This window comes from Nasonia vitripennis, chromosome 1 (genome assembly GCF_009193385.2).
Source record: "Nasonia vitripennis strain AsymCx chromosome 1, Nvit_psr_1.1, whole genome shotgun sequence".
Lineage (NCBI taxonomy): Eukaryota > Metazoa > Arthropoda > Insecta > Hymenoptera > Pteromalidae > Nasonia > Nasonia vitripennis.
In genome coordinates, this window is record NC_045757.1 from 33,181,003 (window position 1) to 33,201,992 (window position 20,990).

The 20,990-nt window shown below is 48.1% G+C and overlaps 1 protein-coding gene across 3 annotated transcripts in view; it reads left to right on the plus strand.

Moving 5' to 3' along the window:
• LOC100121317 (beta-1-syntrophin) overlaps positions 1-20,990 on the plus strand; it is a 176,948-nt gene that overhangs the window by 99,046 nt on the left and 56,912 nt on the right. For all 3 annotated transcript variants that reach the window (XM_016981141.3, XM_008217020.4, XM_016981144.2), the window contains exon 3: positions 7,818-8,006. In XM_016981141.3, the coding sequence (XP_016836630.1) occupies positions 7,818-8,006 (189 nt within the window). The remainder of the gene's footprint in view (positions 1-7,817; positions 8,007-20,990) is intronic.

Here is a 20,990-nt window from a genome sequence, read left to right on the forward strand (position 1 = left end):
CCATACCGCGAATTGAATCGAAGAGAGCACAACGAGTGCATAATTACAGCGAATATACAGAGAAAAGAATGTAATTAGCGGATCTGTAATCCTTTGTTGTCTCGAAGCTGCTAATGAAACATTTATCGAATTAATTTTCAATTTCGGGATGTTTAACCGTACGAAGTAACAATGGCAAACCTGCTCAAAAGCATATCTATTCAACAAAAAAATCAAAAAATTGACCTCCTCCAAATTTTAAGCCATCAACGCACTTTATCGCGGCAGTAGTAACAGTCGCGGTCTAGTCAGCCTACGCCTGAGCAGCAGCAACACGTTTCTCCACTCCCCGATCGGTATATACGTATAACCTCTTACTATCTTCTTCCAATTCCATCGCGATGTGCGAAAGCGCAGCAGCAGCCGACCTTTCTCACCCCTCCCACCCCCCCCCCTTTTCCCTTTCATTTCTACGATAGGCGATCGCTTTCCACCTCTGCCGCCGCTACGCGTACGCGGTGTAGTCCTCATTTTTTATCTCTCTCTCTCTCTCGCTCTCTCTGGCTTCCCTTGACTCTGCGTTTTCATCTTTATGCCCTCGGTCCTGTGAAAAACTCCGGTCTATTGAGATTCGCCGGCTGGAGAACGTATTTTTCTACAGTTTATGGACGCGCGTGTGCGAGTGTGTACAGTAGTGTACGTAGGAGAGAGGGCTGAATTAGAAAAAAAAAAATGGAAGTCGGGGGTTGATTGAAAGCAATAGAGTCGGCGGAGTTTTGGAAAAAAGTTCGCGACCTATGCATTAAACGCGAGAAAGAGAGAGTAATTTACAACTGCGATATTTCGCGGAGGAAAAGCTGAAAGTTGAGAGAGAGATAAGGGAGAATACGCGCGATGTGTACGCAGGCTAACTCGAAAATGAATGCAGAGTCCGATAGCGTGCGCGATATTCCTTTTATTTCTCTTTAAGCTTCGTTCTTTCATTCGACGTCTAATAGCCTTTTCACGTCGCTCGGATTCACATCAAGTGATAGATGCGTCCCCCATCCTCTATCCTGTTCCGAATACACGTTGGAATAGTTAATTAATGCCTTATAAGAAGCCGGTCAACCTCCCGATTTATTTAATTCTCAAAATTCTCCACGCGTCACACACGCCTGTATACCAGGCGCGAAAAGTCAGAATCTCGCGCGCGCGAATTTCTCGCCCGTATATAAAATGAAAAATACCTCTCGTCGCGACGGGGTATTGCAATTTTTTCCTCGCCTTTCTCTCTCCGCTTGATTTCTCGGCTCTGCCTCGATTTATTGGAAGGAACAGTGGCGCGACAAAGCGAGCGGGAATATTCGAGAAACTCCCCGGTATTCTTGTAGCAGCTCTCTCCGGATATCTCGGATAAGAAAATCGACAAGCTGTTGCAGCGCAGCTTGCAACCCGGTACACAGAATAGAGAAAAAGACGATGGCGGCGGTGCAAGCATAAGAAGAATGAAAATGGAGCAAGAGCCCGCTGCGCGCGGTATTCGCGTATAATTGCTGAGAGGGGGAGGGAAAGAGTTTCTGGAATTCTCGGCGTTTTTGGAAAGGCGATAGCTGCAGCGTTCTCGATTTTTCAATACTGCGGCAGCTCTTCATCCTAGTTTTGCGAGAGAGCAGAGCGTCTTTGGGAAAGTTTGAGATTGCTCGTGTAATGGATTTTTCGGTTCCGTGAACCGAGCGCTGCTGCTGCTGCTGCTGCTGCTGCTGTATACTTGCTGAACTAAGCTGGAAAATATGGAGAAGAAAGAAGTCGCTCTACTTCTGTATAATAAATCACGACGGCGACTTATATATCGTGTACGTGGCCTCGGAACTCGAATCGACTGGCTTCTTCGCTCTGAACATCACCTCGATCGAGTCGACTTTCCCGCAATATAGTATATACGCGTTATACCATATTTTAGACCAGCGCGCCACACAATGGCATTCGCACTGACCGGTCATGTCATCGCAGTAGTGCGTCTGGCTGCAGATATGAGCATCGGTATATACGTATAGCTGAACGTCGATAACAGCTCGCACAGAGGAGAGAGAGAGAGAGAGAGAGAGAGAGAGAGAGAGAGAGAGAGAGAGACCGATATATTTGCGTGAGCCGACTGCTGAATCTCTTGATCCGCGCGCGCACTCGACGACGGACGAACGAGCGACGATATTGCATTTAGATTTGCCCCTGTAGCCGCGCGGCGCCGTTGCTGCTGATATTGAATTTCACTAATTGCAGCCCGACAGCAGCGGCTCTCCGCGTGTGTTACCCCCATTATTACCGATCTCTTTCTTCTCCCTTTATACGAGCCTGAGAGATAAAAAATCGTATGTATACCCATGGCTGATTATTTTTTCCATCAACTCGGCTGTGCGCGTGTGAGGAGTGGGACGGTAGAGAAGGAAATATTTCCTCAAAAATGTTCGCATACAAATGGACAAGCGGCATTAGGTACACTACAACGCCTGGATTTAGGAGGGATATCCCAGAGGGCCGACGTCCGCCGGTTCAGCTTTATTCTCATATAAAGAGAGAGGGAGAGGCTTGCCGTGAGTCTCTCGTCCCCTTGGGGTCAGCTTTGCTCTCTGCCTTTATTTTTCTCTCTCTGTATATATATCGCAGGCCAGTTCGTTCCGCTTTAGCATTCCTTTTTCTCGTCGTCTTCCCCCTTCTTCACTCGTTTGTCCGCGTGTGTGTCCAGGTGTACGGACGTCCCTTCGAATTTCAATACGTACGCGCAGGTCGTGGAAATTAAAAATATTGCATTTTTTCCATTTCTCAGTCTACGTCTTCTTCGAAAGTTATGTATACTTTAGGAAAGTATCCGCGAATCGTGGCAGCCGCATACTAGAACAAACTTCCTAGATAAGGCTTATCTGCAATTTCGGCTGAGTAACTAGCGTTATATATCATTTCTAAGTCTGCAGCGCGACGAGAGCAACGCCGCGATTAATTACGAGCGAATTCCGATTCTCCCGCATAACGCGATAATCGAATCGAGAAAATTTACCTACTTCGCGCGCTATATTACACGCAGTATAGTGTCGTAAGCCTGAGAGTATACAACTGAACCATTTTGGACTGGGCACTCTCTTCACGAGCCGGCCGCTAGGTGGCGCATTGGCACTTTTCTACTTCTTTCATCGGAATCTGCGCTAACGCTGCTTATATGAAGGTGTGTTACCTTCGCCGAAACAAGAACTGCCTTGTTAGGCCTGTTACTTGAGCCGCTCGTGCTATAACGACAACGCCTTTAAAAAAATTATTATTGCGCCTTTATAAATATTTTTCCATTAGTTATCGTGGATTATCTGACCGTCGTCTAAAAATAGATACCAACACTATCGACTTAGACACAGAGCACCGATAATAAAGTCGACGATTCGGCCAGGGACGATCGTTCCAAAAGCATTTTCAGATTCACCGTCGAACACGTATACATAAATCTCTCGCCATCAACATAAACGCGGGAAATATAACCGAACGAATCGCTCAATTTCTCGCGCGCGCGCGCGCGCCAGGCAAACGTACAAAACAGCCAGGCGTGAAAAGTACACGATGGGAATCATCTTGCCTTATATAGCGGGCACATTACGAAAGCAAACGAGGCAAACGACAGTGGCTTCGAGGCAATATACGCCCTCTCGACGAGCTCATTTTCATGCCTGCTGGAGAGAGAAAAAAATTATCGATATACGCCAGATCGATGCTATACGATTGCCGGCACACGTACATATTTATCAGGCGTCGCGCAGTCCCGTGATGCTATTAAATTTCCAAATCTCATTATGCATCGCCCGGAGCCAAAAAAAAATATGAGCTGTGCCGAAGCTCCTCTAGGATGAAGATTCGAGGCTCGTCGTTATAATAACACATAGAAGATGGCAGTCGTAAAATGTCTCTCTCGAGACAATGCCTCGCCCGTTGAAATTTTAATCGAGAGCACACACACACACACACGCAGCAGACCTGCTGTCGCCGGCACATCCAGCGCTTGTGAATAGAGGCTAGAGCGTGCGAACACGTGCAGAAAGAGACGGTCTTGCGGCGCGCACGTATAATTCAATTGCCGGCAAATCGTAGGACAAATGGCGAGAGAGAGAGAGAGATAGGCAGTATAGTATAGCAGCAGCAGCGGCGGCAGCTTCGTGGCTGGAATACGAGGGAATTATTAATGCCAGCGTAGGAGCTACGCCGAAAGTGGATGAATAGTCGGGAGGCCGTAGCAGCAGCCGCTTGTTTACTCTCACGCCGTCGGAATCAAATCGCGCTAATTACGAAGCAGTACTACTGCCGGGCGCCACTACCGCAGCCTCCAGCGCTCTGTATAGTGCACTGCTGCTGATCTTTACAGCTCCGACGGCGTTTACATAAATTTTGCACCGGCGATTGCCTCTGAGGGTGTATTTATTTATTGGGGGTTGTGCCGGCTACCTTTGCCGGGCGCTGTGCTGTTTACTCGGACGCAAAGGTGCTGTTGTTGTTTGGGTCTGTGGAACTTTCGAATTGATTCGCCGAGAAAAACGCTGGAATATCCTTTCTCCTTTCCAAATCCATTATATTTTAATACGCACACGCGCGATGAAAATTTCACTGTTACCAGCGGCGCGCGTGGCTTTAAGGCGAAATTCATTTGAAATTTCGCTCAATAAATAATTTCAGCCCCCCCGCGTGACAGGCTTTGTTCAAATTAATTGAAGTTTGTTTGAAGTAGCCACATAAAAGCCCGGGGGCGGGCGGCCTGCACACTTTAATTCAAAGGCGAATATTAATCGCCTCCGCTGCATAAACACACACTCAGCGGGCTGGCGCTTCAGCAGCGTTTATAAAATGCACTTTGATGCGGAACATTGTTATTCAGCGTAATAAATACGAAGGTGTGACGTTATTAAAGAAATATGATTGTCAAACGATTCGAGCTCTCTCTCTCTCTCTCTCGACGTTTTGTTTGCTCATCAGCTATATGTATAGTCGAGTTACTCGAATTCCTCGAATACTTCCAGAGAGATCTCTCTCTCTCTCGTCTTTATCCGGAAGGCATTCGCTCTTGCGCAAACTTCGTCAGCGGCGAAGAATTTCCCTTCCGCGCGGATGTAGATATTTCCGCGAGGCAGTGAACTATTCCGACTCGACAACTCTCTCTCCTACGTCTATATTTATATAGGGACGAATCTATTGTTGCTGTTCTTTTTTCTCTCCGTGAAAAATTACCGACCCCTAACTGCTCGCAGCGTAGATAGCTATAGACCTATACGTATAGTATAGGAGCACTCGGCTGTCGAAATTGACCAATCCGGCGTTATCCAGCTACGCTGTCTCTGAGTTAAAGGGGCCGCATCGGGGGCACATAACGCTCGCAGTTTAACGATCGGATATAATCTTCCAGCGGCGCCTCACGAGGACTCTCCTCTATCCCTACACACATATACGTCCCACTTTGATCGCGCCTTTAATGCGCGATCCATTACGGACACCCACACACACACACACACACACACACATATAGCGAGGAAAAGCTGACGGTATCTATATATCTCTCTCGATTCGTGCTATGTTCGGCGCGTTACGGCCGACTGATATTGTTCGATACATGGTTTGATGTCCGATATACGCTGCACAGCGAGTGTATTGAGGATTAATGCACATTTTTATACGTTCGCCGCGATTCGGCTGGCGATTAATTGCCGCAACTGTGTGTATGCGGGGAGGAGGTTAACGCGAGATGCAATTTCGACGGCCCTATTCTCGAAAAACACTTTTTTACGCGCGCACGGCCGTTATGGATATATACGCGCTCTCTCGTTACGGAGTTATTGTTCTTCGCGGGACGATATCGTACGCGGGCGGCGCGTGAGCCGATGTATTGATTTCATAACGCGCTGGTTTTTGCCCACTCGAAATTTCACAGCCCGATGATTTCCCGCTCCGGTGTGTGTATTGTATTACGCTTTACGGAGCCGAACTATGCGGTATACGCGATGATTATTAAGCCGGATTAAAAATGAGCTTTATGTATAGAAGTACGTGTAAATTGCACTGGACTCGACGCCTTATCTCAGCTCTGTTGGTTCAGTCGGCATTAGCTTACATACCAGCGCGAAAAACTCGATCGACAACGTTTAGCGCGCACGCAGCTTCATCCGATCGCGCGAAAGCGTTACAACCGAAATCTCGTTGCAGCGAAAGCTCTCGCGTACATCGATTCTATGCTTCTTCCGAAACGCAAAGCCATTGTTTCACCGCCGCCGTTGCAAAAAAAAACCGGAATAAAGCATACACGCGAGAGGGGTGAGTCGGGCAAAAAAAGCTCGGTGACGAGACAGTCGCGCTGGAAAACCGAGATTCGACTCGCTTTTAAATTGCAAAAAAGGGAGGGGAGCTTGCAAGCTCCGTCTATCAAGCGTGCGCGCGCGCGCGGGCAAAAAACGGGGGAAATATGCTCGGTGAATGAAAAAAAAAGAAAGCAACGGAGGTTCGACCTTTCTCTTCCCTCGCTTTTCCCGATGACAATCGAGCTTTCTCTCTCCGTATACGCACCTGTCGAGCGACGACCCATTTCCTTCGCTCCTTTATTATCGCTCGACGACGACGATTCACTGCGTACATGCGCGAAAGCTCGAAGATCGCTAGCTCTTGGTTGTTAACTATGGCACAGAGAACACGAGCTTTTCTCCGCCCTATACGGATACAGCTTTTCTCCGACGATTCGTTATCTCTATGCTGTATAGGATATACTCTGAAAATCGAATGTGTGCGGGGCGAATTTTTGTCCTTTAAAGCCGCGCACTCTCCCCCCCCCCCCTCCCTCCCCGCATCTTCGTCACCATTTCGCCGCGCGCACACGCGTGAATAGGTCGCTGCCGACGCCGTAAAAAGGCCTCGTAAAACTCGGCAGAGATAGCGAGGGCAGTGTGTGTGTGTGTGTGTGTGTGTGTGTGTATGCCGGCAGTAGGGCGAGAGAGCGAGACTCGGAAATGGGACCTAATACTCCGCGATCGATGCTAAATATCGATTGCCATCCTGCGCGCAGTTCCGTACACGTTTACACTGCTGCTGTATTTCTCCCGCTTCTCGGACTTGATTTCCTTTACGACGCTCTCTCTCTCTCTCTCTCTCTCTCTCTCTCTCTCTCTCTCTCTCGCCCTATCGCCCGGCGTGTACGAGCGAGCGAAAGAAAAGTGTCTGTGTGCGTGTGTGCGTGTAAATGAGCGAGAATCGCAGCAGCTGCGGACGCATAAAATCGATTTTTTTTTTCCTGTAAAACTACTTTTGTAAAAGTCCGTCCCGAAATTTTCGGCGAATTAATTTCCATACTAAAATAGTTCTCCGGCGTGCGTCGAGTGTCCAACTTTTACTGCGGGATCCGAAGGTAGAGGGAGAGAAAAAAAGCGGCAGCGGAAATAGTCGGAAAACTATCGACGTTAGAGCAGCAGCAGCAGCAGCAGCAGCAGAGGCAGAGGGATATATATTCATGGCTCTCTGCGCCGCTCGCGCGCAATAAATCCGTACAAGCCCTTTGCTAGGCTGCGCGCGGCATCGATCTTGAAAGCTCGCCGGGCAATAATCGCCGCCGCAGCAGCAGCCAGAAAGATTTCAATGTAAATTCGAATCGCGGCCCCTGCTTCGCTCGACTTTTTTGCATGCCGGCCATAAGTTTCCCGGCTTGTCGCGCGCTCGCCGACAGAGGCGAATATTGCATTCCTCGCTCTCGGCCGAAGCCGCGTACACCCCCATACACATATATACGTATTATACCTGTATACACTTATTTTTTTCGCCCATTTCGCTTATACGAGAACTTTTCTTCGACGTTGCAGTGAAGTACCTGCGCGAGGTGACGCCGTACTTCCGTAAGGCGTCGATAATCCAGGAAGTCGGCTGGGAGCTTCAACGAGGCTTCCTGAGCGCGACGCCACCGCCGCCCAAGTCACCGCCACGAGCCGACACGAGATACCTGCCGCTCCAGCTCTGCAGACTCACGAGATCCCACCCGTCCGCCGATCCAGGTAAGAGAAGCGTGTGTAACGATCACGAGAGGAGCTTTTTATTATACACCCATTGCATCAGCTTGCGCTCGTGACACATCTCGTGTATAAGGGGGAAAGTAGCTCTTGAAATCTCTCTTTAAAATGCGCGCGATATCCCTCTCGCGCTCTTATAATACACAGGGAAGAGGGACACTTTCTCATCGACTCTGACAAAAGAACGGAGAGGGAGCTTGCAGAGCGGAACGAGTTTTATAACTGGCGCAAAAGCCTTCCGGAGAGACTAAGGTGAAGCAATCGAAGACGTGCCTTATCTCGCGCTTGTATCTCTCTCTCTCTCTCTCTCTCTCTCTCTCTTTCGGCTATGCGCTATATACATATAGCCTCTCGCTCCGTATAACTCGGCGCGCGCATGTGGACGCACGCGCGCGAGAAATATACTGCATGTGCTTTCCTCCCACCCCCCTCTCTCTCACTCGCGAGATGTACGAAAGAATGCACTTTAGACCCGCGTGTATAATTTCGACGAGTGCAAAGTTCGAGTTTTGTATAGATGCATCGGAAGTTTGCTTTTATAACGGCGGATATAACGCGCTGTGTGTGTGTGTGTGTGTGTGTAGGGGATTTACCGAGCGCAAACAGGAAAATTTTCTCGAGCTATTTCCCTTCGCGCTTCTCTATCGCACAACTGTTCGTTATGCAAAGAAATGGTCTGCTGCTCCCAGTTCTCATATCCCCTAGCGCGGCGTTTAATCCGTTTTCCCGCTCCAGTGGCCCTCTCTGACTTTTCTCCTCGAGCCGCGATCGCTTTCCGATCCAGAACTGCCACGGCCGATATACACACCGAAGAGAGAGAGAGAGAGAGAGAGAGAGAGAGAGAGAGAGAGAGAGAGAGAGAGATGGACAGTTGCCGTGTGTGTATATAACTATATACGATAGCTAGAGGGAGCTAGAGTTAAATTAGTTTTCGGCGCTCGCTCGCAGGGCTAACCCGTATAATTCCGGCGAACAGCTCTATCGACTCCGAAAGCTCTTTTCGCGATCGCGTTTTCGAAGCACACACACGCAGAAATTTCGCATCAAAGCGCGACACAATCGCATAACGCTTAGAGAAAGCCCCCAACGAGGAGTAATCCGCGCGCGCGCTCCATCAGGAGCTTTTCATTCATATTCAAGTCGCCAGCTCACACGTCTGCAGCTTTGATTCGAGTCGTAGCTCGATAGCTCTCATTCTTCTCTATCGCTTCTTTGCATCTTTTGCCGCGCGCTGCACAGCCCATCATCGCTCGAAGCGCTGCTATAGCTCATGCTCTCTCGGTAGCACAGTAGTAGACGCCTCGCGGGAAAGATAGTAGGTAGCGGCCGGGGCGAAGAAGAGTTTGAGAAGTTAATTACTATCGGATAATTGCATCTACGCGGCGGCGGCTTCGTTGATTAATGAGGCCGCGATGAAAAGACTCTCCTCGTCATTCTTCTCTCCGCAGCTCTCAAAGGGCTAAGCGGCCGTGTATAGTCATTTACGATTCTCGCTCGCAGCTCTCTCTCTCTCTCTCTCTCTCTCTCTCTCTCTCTCTCGTCATTTTTCTCCTCTCCTTGGCGCTGCCCTTTAATCGCGTACGCGTCGGGGATAATGCGTAATTATTATTGCCTTTGATCTACCACACTCTATCACGCGCGTAGCCCGCTGTAAGATAGTAGAGGGAGAGAGTATGGAGTTGCGGAATTGTGTCCGCATACGCGTATAATTCTCGAGTTTGATCCCTTCTCCCAATAATGGCTCTCTCTCGCTCTCTCGCGGTCGTACACGTAACGGCTGCCGCGGAGCAGCCTCTGTCTCTCATCCGGAAGGGATTTCGCACGTATGGGCTCTCTGTCCGGGTCTCCGGAGAAATAGCTCCGTACGTACGTGACTTGTCCGCGAGCATATGCATACATACGAGGCCGGTCCGATTAATCGACTGTTTCGACTTTTGACGAGTTTCGTGACAATCTCGCCTGTAGCCGTATACGCTGGAGAGAGGAAACTTGTATTATTATCGTCATCCTACACGCCCTACTGCTTTGCGGTTGGGGTTAATGGAAAGAAAAGAGGAGAGAGAGGTAGGGGGTTTCTACGTACCCCATTGTTCTTCCTCATCGGATTTACGATCAGAGTCAGCAGGTCCAAAAATTCCCTGCGGTTATTACAACAATGCGGAGAGAGAGGACGCGCGAGATGTAATTGCATTGCGGCCGATGGCAAAGATTCCATTATCGTTATATTAACGCGCCGCCGCGACGAAAGTAACGAGCGTAATCGGCGTCACCGCCATGGCGCATATTCCATTATCGTTGTTATTTGTCGTTGTTAACCACGGAAGAGCCGCGAAAACTGCCCTTGTGATTTATTCGTCCGCGCGCGCGACGCACAATGCGTATGCGGCTGTATGCGGCTGTATACGAGTGTGCAGAAGAGAGGAGAATGTGGGAGATTCGTTAAGCCACTTAAAATAGTCCGAGAGCGAAGCTGCTGCGGTTCGGCCACGCGATTTCCGGCTCGTCTGCATTTTAATCGCGTTCTGCCGGCGGGAGACTCGAGACACGTCATGCGCAAACTTTACGCCCCGGACGAGAGCCGCATACGCTAATCGCGGAAATTCGCGTGTGTGCGTGCAGTGTTAGCTCGCCTTTTCTTGGGATTTTTCTATTTTATTTCCGCGAGATGCTTTATCCTCTTTCCTGATGTCGGAATTATCTCTCCTGCGTAATTTTTTAATCGGGACGGATTGCTTTTACATCGACGTTTCACACACACACACGGACAGTAGCGGAAAGACAATGTAAACAACTCACCCTATCCGTGTGTACTTGAGCTCGTGGGATGAGATAACGAGAGCGACGAGAGAGAAGGAAAAAATTGAAGCGATCCAAATGAAAAGCAATCTCTCCGCGAGTCATCCGAGAGTGAGCTAAAAAAACGAAGAGCACTCGTAACCCAGTTTCGACACTGGAAACGAGGCAATCGACGATCGCGAGCTTCGATATATAGATACATAGATATACCCTCTGAACGACACAGCCGACTAATCAAGCAAAGTCGATCGTTTCGACTCTTACAATTCGAATCGTACCGAGCGATTATTATCATCGTTCGAACGGCGAGTATAATTGCTCGGAATACATTACGTCGTGCGAATCGGTCTCAAGTAGCCGAACTGTAGTCGGGTCACGCGACAGTAAGAGCGGCAGACCGGCAGATGGATCACGCGTGGAAAGGTATTATAGAGCGGAATCGCGCGCTGCTATTTTAATTTCTCGATGTTTCCCGTGTAATGCATCGTTGAAACGTATACCACACGTGCTCGGAGCGCGTGATGGACGCTTTATTCTATTTTCTGACGAGAGAAGCCGCGACGTTTTATACGTGTATCGAGAGAAAGAGAGAGAGAGAGAGAGAGATAGATCGAGTTTCATGAATTATTGATAAGCTGTAATGGCGATGTTTGGATATAGGCTATATGGAGCTTTCGGAACAAGTTCTGAATCATGAGGCTGATGCTCGGCTCACTCAAGTTATTGCAGACTTCGGAACTTGAGCAAAACGTGTATTCAAGCTGGGAACATAGTTGTAACCCCCCCCCCCGTGTCTCTCCCTCGAAAGCATCAGCGAACACACACACACACATACGAGCTCACGAGGAGAGCTGCAACATGTGGCTAATAAGATATACGTATGCATGGGATCCCCTTATGTAAACACAAGCTATATATACGTGGATCGAGAGTTTTTGAAAGGATTTATCCGAGCAGGGAATCATTGACCCGATATTCCCTGCCGGTTGACTGCGGACAATAGCCGCGTAATCCATCATTCAAACAAGCCCATATAGCGTTGAGCACAGCTTCCGAATCGGATCGATTGAAAATCAAGCCGCGGAATGGCTTATAGGATTAGCCGCTCCCGCGGCGCGGCGATGCAGCAGCGACGAGAGTGAGAGCAACCGTTCGAATCGCTCGCTGCAAAAGATCACCCCCGCCCACACCGTTATCTATGTATATATGTCTGTTGTACCCACGAAATTCACACGATCCGCACGTGCAAGGCACATCGGACACGGATATAGTTGTATTTTAGAGAACAGCGAGTATATAAGGCCTCAACGCTCTCCTAATGTCGGTCTATTGTCCTCGACCTATATCGCTCGTCGTTTCTCGAAAGCTCGTCAACTCGCCGGAAACTGTTAACGCCGGGACCTCGCGTGTGTCCATGTATAGGCTGCGCAGCGCTTCGCGCGATCGATCTGCGGTTGCGAAAGAGACGAGGCGAGGGAGAGAGAGAGAGGGACTGACCACTTTCGGCCTGTATGATTTTACCCCGGCTGCTGCGAGGGAGAGAGGGACTGACCACTTTCGGCCTGTATGATTTTACCCCGGCTGCAGCGACGTCATAGTCAATGATAATAATGGCGGGTAATGAGCTTCACGTCGGAAATGGACATTGGCTTTTCATCTAATTTTAGTGGACTCGCTCTATATACTCTGTGTGCGTCAGCGAGCGTTCGATATGTGTGCGCGTGTGTGTGTGTGTCTTTTGGAATTAAGCTCGATTTAAACTGAATTACGCGGCAGCCGGATAAGCCCCCCTGTGTAGCGTTACATATATACATTATACAGCGGCGTTTGTTTACGTTTACTTTTCTGTGCGCGTGTGATTTATATACTCTCTAAATGTACAAGAGTGAAAAATCACTGTAATAGAGTCAAATATCACTCTTTGGGGAACATAAAACGGAGCCAGTCGGTATAGAGTGAAAAGTAACTTTCTTCAAGAGTGATTCATGTCACTCAAATCCTTGAGTGACGTGATATTTCTAGTAATACTACAAACCTAACCTAAAAATAATTAAAAATTTTCAAAAATTTAATTAGTTTTACTATTATATTTTAGATTCATTATTTATTAATTCATTATTTAATTTATTGTTCGTATTATTATTTTTTGACGGCGACGGGATTTGAACCTGGACCCCCAGCTTGACAATCGAGTACACTAACCACCTATCCAAACAGGACTCATGTGTACATAGACTTATGGATCAAATATATCAACTACTTTACATATTAACTAAAGTTAATAATATATGAACCACTATTAATAAATAAAATCAGCAATACTTGCATAATGTAACTAAACATCTGATTATTAGATAAGTCAATATTATTTTCCGTGCGACATCACTCCAGCATCGAGTGATTCAGAGGAGGAAAATTTTATCACTCGATTACTTTGAGTCATTTTTATGACTCTATAGCTAGAGTGATAGAAAATCACTCTATAAGAGTGATTTGGATCATGTTATGACTCAAACTTGAGTGATCTTACTGATCACTTCTTTTTAGAGTGAAAAAATCACTCTTGGAAATTTAGAGAGATACACATGCGATTATCGATCATGTGGAAGAGAGAGGGTCGGAGGAATGGCTACTACCGCCGCACGGGTATGATAATTATGCGCGTTTACGTATTTGTTTGATTCAACAAGATCGTGAATTTAATCAACGTTTAACGCGATATTTGCGCATAATGTATCTACCGTACACAGCCCGTACGCCGTAATACTATGTATTAGAATTACAAATCAAGCCCATGAACTATACGTACAGGCATCGTGTTATCGGGTAATTCGACACGTCATATGTATCCCAGTCCTCGTAAAAGTTAAATAAGAATCGTCGGGATCGGCGAGGGAGGCATAATAAAAGTATATTTCATTGGCGGCGCATATACATACAGAGGAAACGGAAAATGGAAAAGCTGCTCCGCAGGACGAGAGAGAACGAGCCGCGCATGCAGCAGCGGAGAGATGAATACATCGCGAGGAAATACAGTTCGGATTAGGGTCGAGGGGGTTCAAGCACTCGAACGTAGACGCAGATTGAAATCTAGTCATATAGCATTGGATTCCGTTTCTAGCTCTCTCGCTTCCTCTTTCCCCTTTCACGCCGTCGTCTATATATACGTCCTCTCTCTCTCTAACTCTATATATACATATGGCTATATACGCGCTGCGCCGCGGCTCTTCCGCTTCGCATCTGCGCGTCGCGCTAGGATATACACCCGCGTGTGTGTGGACCGTGTGCGACACGGTATGTTTACACTGGCCGGCGCGTGGATATTACGATTCGATGGAATCGCGGCGGCGGCGGCGGCGGCGTCGGAGAGAAGCAGAGCCGGCGATTGGTCCGCTGGGAAATCGGCATTCAATTGTTCAATATCAACCGATAAACTGTGTCGTATATACGCGCGGACGTCACTCCGAGAGGGAAATCGTAGGTCATTTCTCTCTCTCACTCTCTCTCTCTCTCTCTCTCTCTCTCTCTCTCTCTCTCTCTCTGTATGGTCGATGCGTTGTATTGTGTGTACTGTCGGCCGCTGCTGTGATATTCGGATTTTCTTTTGTGTGTAGTATTATTATTTTATTTTTATTGTATAGTGAAGAAGAAACATTATCGAGAAACACACTCTCATCGGCTAATCATCGGCTGAAATCACTACGTGCACAGCCGGTTCATAACGAGCCTCCGATCGCAAACACATAACTTTCCCGGTGATTTGCATATCGAAATTTATTCGCGATTTCGCGCATGTGGACACGCGTAATTACGCGGCATCCCTCTCTCTCTCTCTCTCCGCCATGCAGCCACACCGCCACGGGATATAAATTCAATCCATTAGTAACTCATCTACAACTAATCGAGGTATATTTCTAGCCAATATCCAATTACGTATTCATAGAGCGGGCTCGCTGTAACCCACTGCTACATCGCGTGTATAATTAATATTATTATCCCTGCGTCGCACAGTTCGCCCGTTATATATGGTATTATCGCGCGACGAAATTCGAAAGAGCGAGAATATAGCAAGAACAATAAAACGTATACGAAAGCGGCGCATGATGTAAACGCATCCGGAGCTTCAGCGACTTTAGTGTGTAAGCGCGTGTTAATGCACGAAGACGAGCTCTCTCTACTGTGTATAATAAAAGGGCGTCTCTCTCTCTCTCTCTCTCTCTCTCTCTCTCTCTCGCTCCAGTTTCCTTATTCCGCTCGGCTCGTCATCGCAAGCGCTCTGTGTGTGTGTAATCGCGGTGAGTGCATGCGTTAGCTCTATGCCTCTGAAACTTTGGCTATTATCAGAGGCGCCGGAATGTAAGCGGAACGAGATGTATGTGTGTGTGTTGGGAGAATAATATAATAATAAAAAAAAACGCGAGAGCTGCAGCAGCAGAGAACAGTGCCGAGCTTGCGTGGCCGCATGTAAATGCAGCGAGGAGGAACTTTACGGCCGAGAGAGAAAGAGAGAGAGAGGGAGAGAGAGAGAGAGAGAGAGAGAGAGAGAGAGAGAGAGAGAGAGAGAGAGAGAGAGAGATACTTTAATTGCGGCTTTGCGAAATCGCCGGATGAAAAATTACGGTCTCTAGCGCGATTTTTATGATATCTCCCGGCGGCATCTCTCGCGCTCCGACGAGGAAACGGCACTTTTACAGATTAGCCGGCGTTAAACTGTCTGTTTGCATATACACAGTTTTTATGCAAAGCAGTATAGCCGCGAGAGAGAGAGAGAGAGAGAGAGAGAGAGAGAGAGAGAGAGAGAGAGAGAGAGAGAGAGAGAGAGAGAGAGAGAGATAAGAGGGACGGCTAGTGGAAGGGAAAGGGGTGGAGATTATTAGAGATACGAGGGGGAAAGCGTGTATCCGTATCGACGCCGATAAATCCCTGGGAAAAATCCACGATGAAAGAGAGGGAGATATTTATTTACCGGCGGCAAACTCGCGACGCGAAAGCGCGTCTTAAACGCCGGGAGCCGCCTCCGGATAATTGTGTTTTCCAGACGGAAAATACAGCTGCAAGTGAGAGAGAGAGAGAGAGAGAGAGAGAGAGAGGCGCCGAGATAAAACGTTTATACTCCGCCTCGCGCTCGCACTCACCCTTTGGATTTTCTTGCTCCGCTCTCGGCGGCTCTACTTTGTTTTACTTTCACTACACCGCCCCCCGCCGAGCTCACTCCTTTTTTTTCTTTCTCTCCTATATATACGCTTTTGCGAACAGTAGCAGCAGCAGCGGCACCTGTCTCTCTGCAGCCAGTGCCATTTTTTCTCCAGCGGCCATTTAAAGTTTCCCATGGCCCGGGCAGCACACTTTGTGTACGTAAAACACGAACAGAGACGAAGAGGTAGGGAGGGAGAGTAGAAAAGTGGGACGACGAAACTTTTTTCATGTTTGTCCCTAATGTTATTGCGCTGGATTCTTGCTGCGCGCGACGAGCGAGAGAGCCTTGCGGGGCTGCGAGAGAGTAGTACAGCGGAGCTTGAAGGCAGAGGAGAATGGATTGACTTTCGCGATTGTCGCGCGTACGAATATATACAGAGAGAGAGAGAGAGAGAGAGAGAGGGGGGGGGGGGGGGAATCCGGATGAATATGAAAATGAAATTTCCGAGCGAGAGAAGCTCTTTTCTCTCCTTGTCGTCCTCATCGACGTAGGATTGAAAAAAGTACTCAGCCCGATGAGTTACGCTCCTACTCAGCCACACGTGATGCTGACTTTTTTTCAATCCCTGCGCTGTACCTTCGTACTACTCTCTCTCTCTCTCTCTCTCTCTCTCTCTCTCTCTCTCTCTCCCTCACGTCGCCAACTCGTGTGTACGAATAAATTTGTAAAGTTAGATTGCCGCGTCCTGGAAGGGGGAGAGAAGAAAAAAAAATGGTAAAAGCAAAAGGAAGGAAGGAAAGCATTAAAATATTCCCCGAGTACAAGCTGCACGTAGGAGCATTCAGCGTCAAAAACACGCGGATATCAGGGACACAGTCGTATACGTAGGTCGTGTGTGTGTTTATGCCTCCCCCGCGAAGACGCGTTTCAGCGCGAATCTAAAGTAAGGAAACACGAGGGAGAGGATAAATGTACAGGGGGTGAAATTCGCACGGATTCGCGTGCGTGGCTGCATTTGTATTCATGGAAAACTGGCCCCGACCGTCGCGCTACACCTGCCTCTTCTTCTTTTTATAGTACATAAAAAGCGCTGCGCTGTGCTGGCTGAGGGGTGCGGGAGTGGGATGAAAACAGGCTTCTTAAGAGCTCAGCAGTGCGTTTGCTTTCCGGGGCTCTCAGGCGACGAAATCGATAAATCTCGCTGCTCCACCTCCAATCGCACTGCTGCTGCTGCTGCAGGAAAGAAAATTGCTGTAGTTAAGCTTATTTGCGGCTTCGGGGAATCGTTTCCGGGGGAGCAGCCGAGAGGTGCGAAGGAAGGGTTGCAAGCTCTCTCTCTCTCTCTCTCTCTCTCTCTCTCTCACTCCACTGAATCCAAAGCTTCGACTGGAAATTAATTGTTTTGTACTCGGTAATTGAATTTGCGCCGCCGGGATTTCTTCCTCGATCGCGTTGCGTAATTTTTATCTGGTACTAGCTCGAAAACTGCAGCAGCGAGCCGTTCGCGGAGTAAGTGAATTTCGAGAGGGTGGGAGCTTTTTTGAATCGATGGGGAGTGGTCGGCCGGCCGGCGCTCTCGGCCTCGCGCGGCATTTGAAATATTTACGACTTCCGCGGTGCCACGCGAAGAAGAAGAGAGATAACGACGTGTATGCGCGGGCCGCTAACGAGAAACGATTTCCGCGTCTATATACATATGTATACACCGCCGAAAATAAAATAAGCCTGCCGCGATAGCCCGGGAAATTGCGCTATATAGAAAATACCGAAGCCTTTGTTTCTAATTGATTCTTACACACCCACGCATCGATATTCCCACTTATATCCCTCGATAGGAAAAAAAAAATTCAATTCGCCTTCGCTGAGCTCTCCGAGCGTATCGCGCGCATTAAGCTCTCTCTCTTTCTCCCGCGAGCATTAACATAAGGGAAGAAAGTTGGCCGCTCAGTCTTCTCTCTACTCCGGATTTAGCTTTATTGATAGGGGGGGTAGCTGGCGTCGTCGCTACCGCCGCTGTTTTCGCGGATAAAAGAATAATAAAAAAAATTTGCCATTCAAATGGGTGCCGCCACAGCCGCCGGCGCTGCTGGTGGCGAGCAGAAGGGGCGGAGTGCCATGACCGATTAAGCTAATGGGCCGCGAAGCGGACCGGCTATTTGCATGATAATTCACTTCCTGCGGCCTCGCGCTAGTCGTCGGCGCTAGCAGCAGCCGGAAGTTCGCGAAACAAAAATTTAGCCGCCGTCGCCGCGCTTTTAATCCGACGCCCCGCCGACACACCCGTGCACGCCGGCTTACTCTGGAAAAATTACCGATTCGACTCGTTTCCTGCACTGGATATAGCGTTGAGGCGTTCGTGTGCTGTGCAGCAACGAATTGTTTTTTAATGTAATGGTTGGCTCGATGTAATACAATTACTACTCGTGCTTTGGTGCGAAGAAAAAAAAAACGTTGCGTTTCAAATATGCAAGCCGCCCTGTAGCGAGCTAGTGTTCCGAGAGATGAGAAAAGAAGGCTGTTCTATCTTCCATTCAGGGCATATTCCTCATTGTTGTTTCTGACGCCCTGGAAAATGACAAACCGTGAAAGGAGACGAGCGGGATAAAAAGCCGAGAGAGCTAAGGCGAATCCGCGTCAGCGACTCTCCGAAACAAAAAACAGCGCCGCGCGGAGCGAGAACCGACAGAGAAAGAAAAAGGAGGAGCGAAGAAAACAGACTGTACACATAGCAGTGTAGTGGAGGGAATAGAGAAGAGAAGAGAGAGAGATAGAGAATAGAAAACTAGGGAGTAGGGGAAAAAAAGGAAGAAGAAAGGAGACGAGGCGAAAGCCGCACAATTGGCAATTCCCCCGCGCGGAAAAACGCAAAAGAAGGAAATCCCAAAGGCGAGAGACGAAGAGAAGGCGCCGCTGATTCCTTTGATATCGCGAGTTATTGTCGGGGCCATGCCGCCTCGTGTGTGTATATCCATCAATTCGGGCTACGGCGAAACGAAGCGACGAGCGGCTAGACCTTCTCTCTCTTTCTCTCTTTGTCTGGGCTGTCTGTCTCGAGATTTTTCTCTCGCCCTATTGCCTTCCGGACGAAGAACGCAGACGCGCGCGAGAGGTGCAAGGGCCACATAGCTCCGAATATTTGTCACAGACTCCCTGTGTTGTCGCGAGACTGAGATTTCGAATTCTCGGCGAAAATTTTCTCTTTATACTCTCTCCAGAAGCGTTTCTCCACAGTAGAAGTAGTAGTGCAACAACTATGCAGTAGAGCGTACGCGGCTATGGTCAGACGAGCGACTGGCTTTTCATTTCTTAGAGCTGCCTCCTCTCTCGCGATCTACCGAGAATATTCGAGCTTTTTCATTCGCGCGCTGGAAAAGCTCTCGAAGCTTTTTCCGCGGAACCATGTGAATGTAACGTCAAGCTGCGAGCGCGAATAAAAGTATTTTACAGAAGCGCCCGTCGGCCGGGGCTTTCTAATTCTCCTATACGCCGGCCAAGTGGATGAAAAAGAGCGCGAGGGACGATTTCTTAAGGGCACTCTCCCCTTTTTCTCCCACACTTTGTCGATATTCCTTGCGGGAACGAAGAGCTGGGAAACGACGCGAGAGAGAGAGGAGAAAAAGTTGGAGATGAAAAATAAGTACGTGTGTGTGTATGTGAAGTTTTCTGAGGGACTTTTTCGCAATTTACATTAGAGAGTGATTGTGTTTTTATTGCTGCTGTTTTTTTCGCACTCGAGTAGTACTCAAAGCCCTTGATGTACGATCTCGTTTTTCAAATTCCGACGAAAGTGCCTCTCTTCTGTTTTTTACGCGAAAAAGCAACGTCATAATTAATTCTCTTTTGCTCCGTGAAACGGCAATTAAATTCAGTTCAAAAATGAAATTTATTCCAATCCCATCAAGAGTCCCATCAAGTATTTTTTTCTTCAAATTACGTTCATTACACGTAATTATTCACTGGCAATGCTACATTAATTACGCCCCCGACTGTAACGACGTGTTTCCCAGAGATTAAAATCATGGACGATTTTTTTTTTTTGATAAAAAAGGTGATTAGTCCGTCAAAAGCTCCGGCTGCGCGCAGAGAGTTGAAATTTCGAATAGCCATCAGACGGGGAGAAAAGTGTAAACGCACAATAGACGCGGCTTGGACCATCAGGAACGCCGCAGCAGCGTGTTCTTTCGAATAGTCAGCAATTACGAATGCTAAAAGCTTTTTAAATGGCTCTGCCTTTGCGCGCCTCGCGCTACAATTTGCCTGTTTTTATATGTACTATGTAAAAAAGCTTTTGAATTACGCGCGCGACTCTCGCTGGGAAAGCCCCTTTTTGCTGCGTATATTTTTGTATATTTTTAAAGCTAAATATATTAATGCAAATATAACTAATTAATTTTTAGTTATACTTTTTATTTATTACGAGAAAAAAATATCGTCTATCGAATCCTCTCTACTCCTATACATTGATTCCACATCGATATCCCTGGGTTGATCGATAAAAAATGTTCTATTTTTGCCTCGGAGCAGAACGAAGTTTAATAGGAAGAGAGAGAGAGAGAGAGAGAAGACTCATTCTTAAAGCCGAGATTGAGCGAGAACGAGTGGAAAAAAGAAGGAGTATCAGGAAAAAATACAGAGGGAGGAGGTTTGATAATGACTGTCAAAGTCAAAAGCAGCCCGCGGAACGCGTTCGAGCTGTGGCACTTGAGCTTTCTCTCTCTCTCTCTGGCTTCTGTCTGGACTTCTAACGGGCTCCTAATAAACGTGGCGGCTGCTGGCGTTCAATTCGCGCCGCAAAGTAGCCCACAAAAGGGGAAACTGCCGGCGACACGCTCGTTGCACAATACGATTGGCTGCGGACCCCCCCCCCTCTCTCTCTCTCTCTTTTATGCGCATTCTGTTAGCTCAGGCCGCCTCTTTCGCTTTGCAAAATTCATTTGGGATTCCTTTCCCTCTTTCTCTCTTTCGCTCTCTCTATCTATGTGCCGCTTCCGCTGTTGCAATTTTTTCCTCCTCTCTCCGCACGTACATACGTCCAT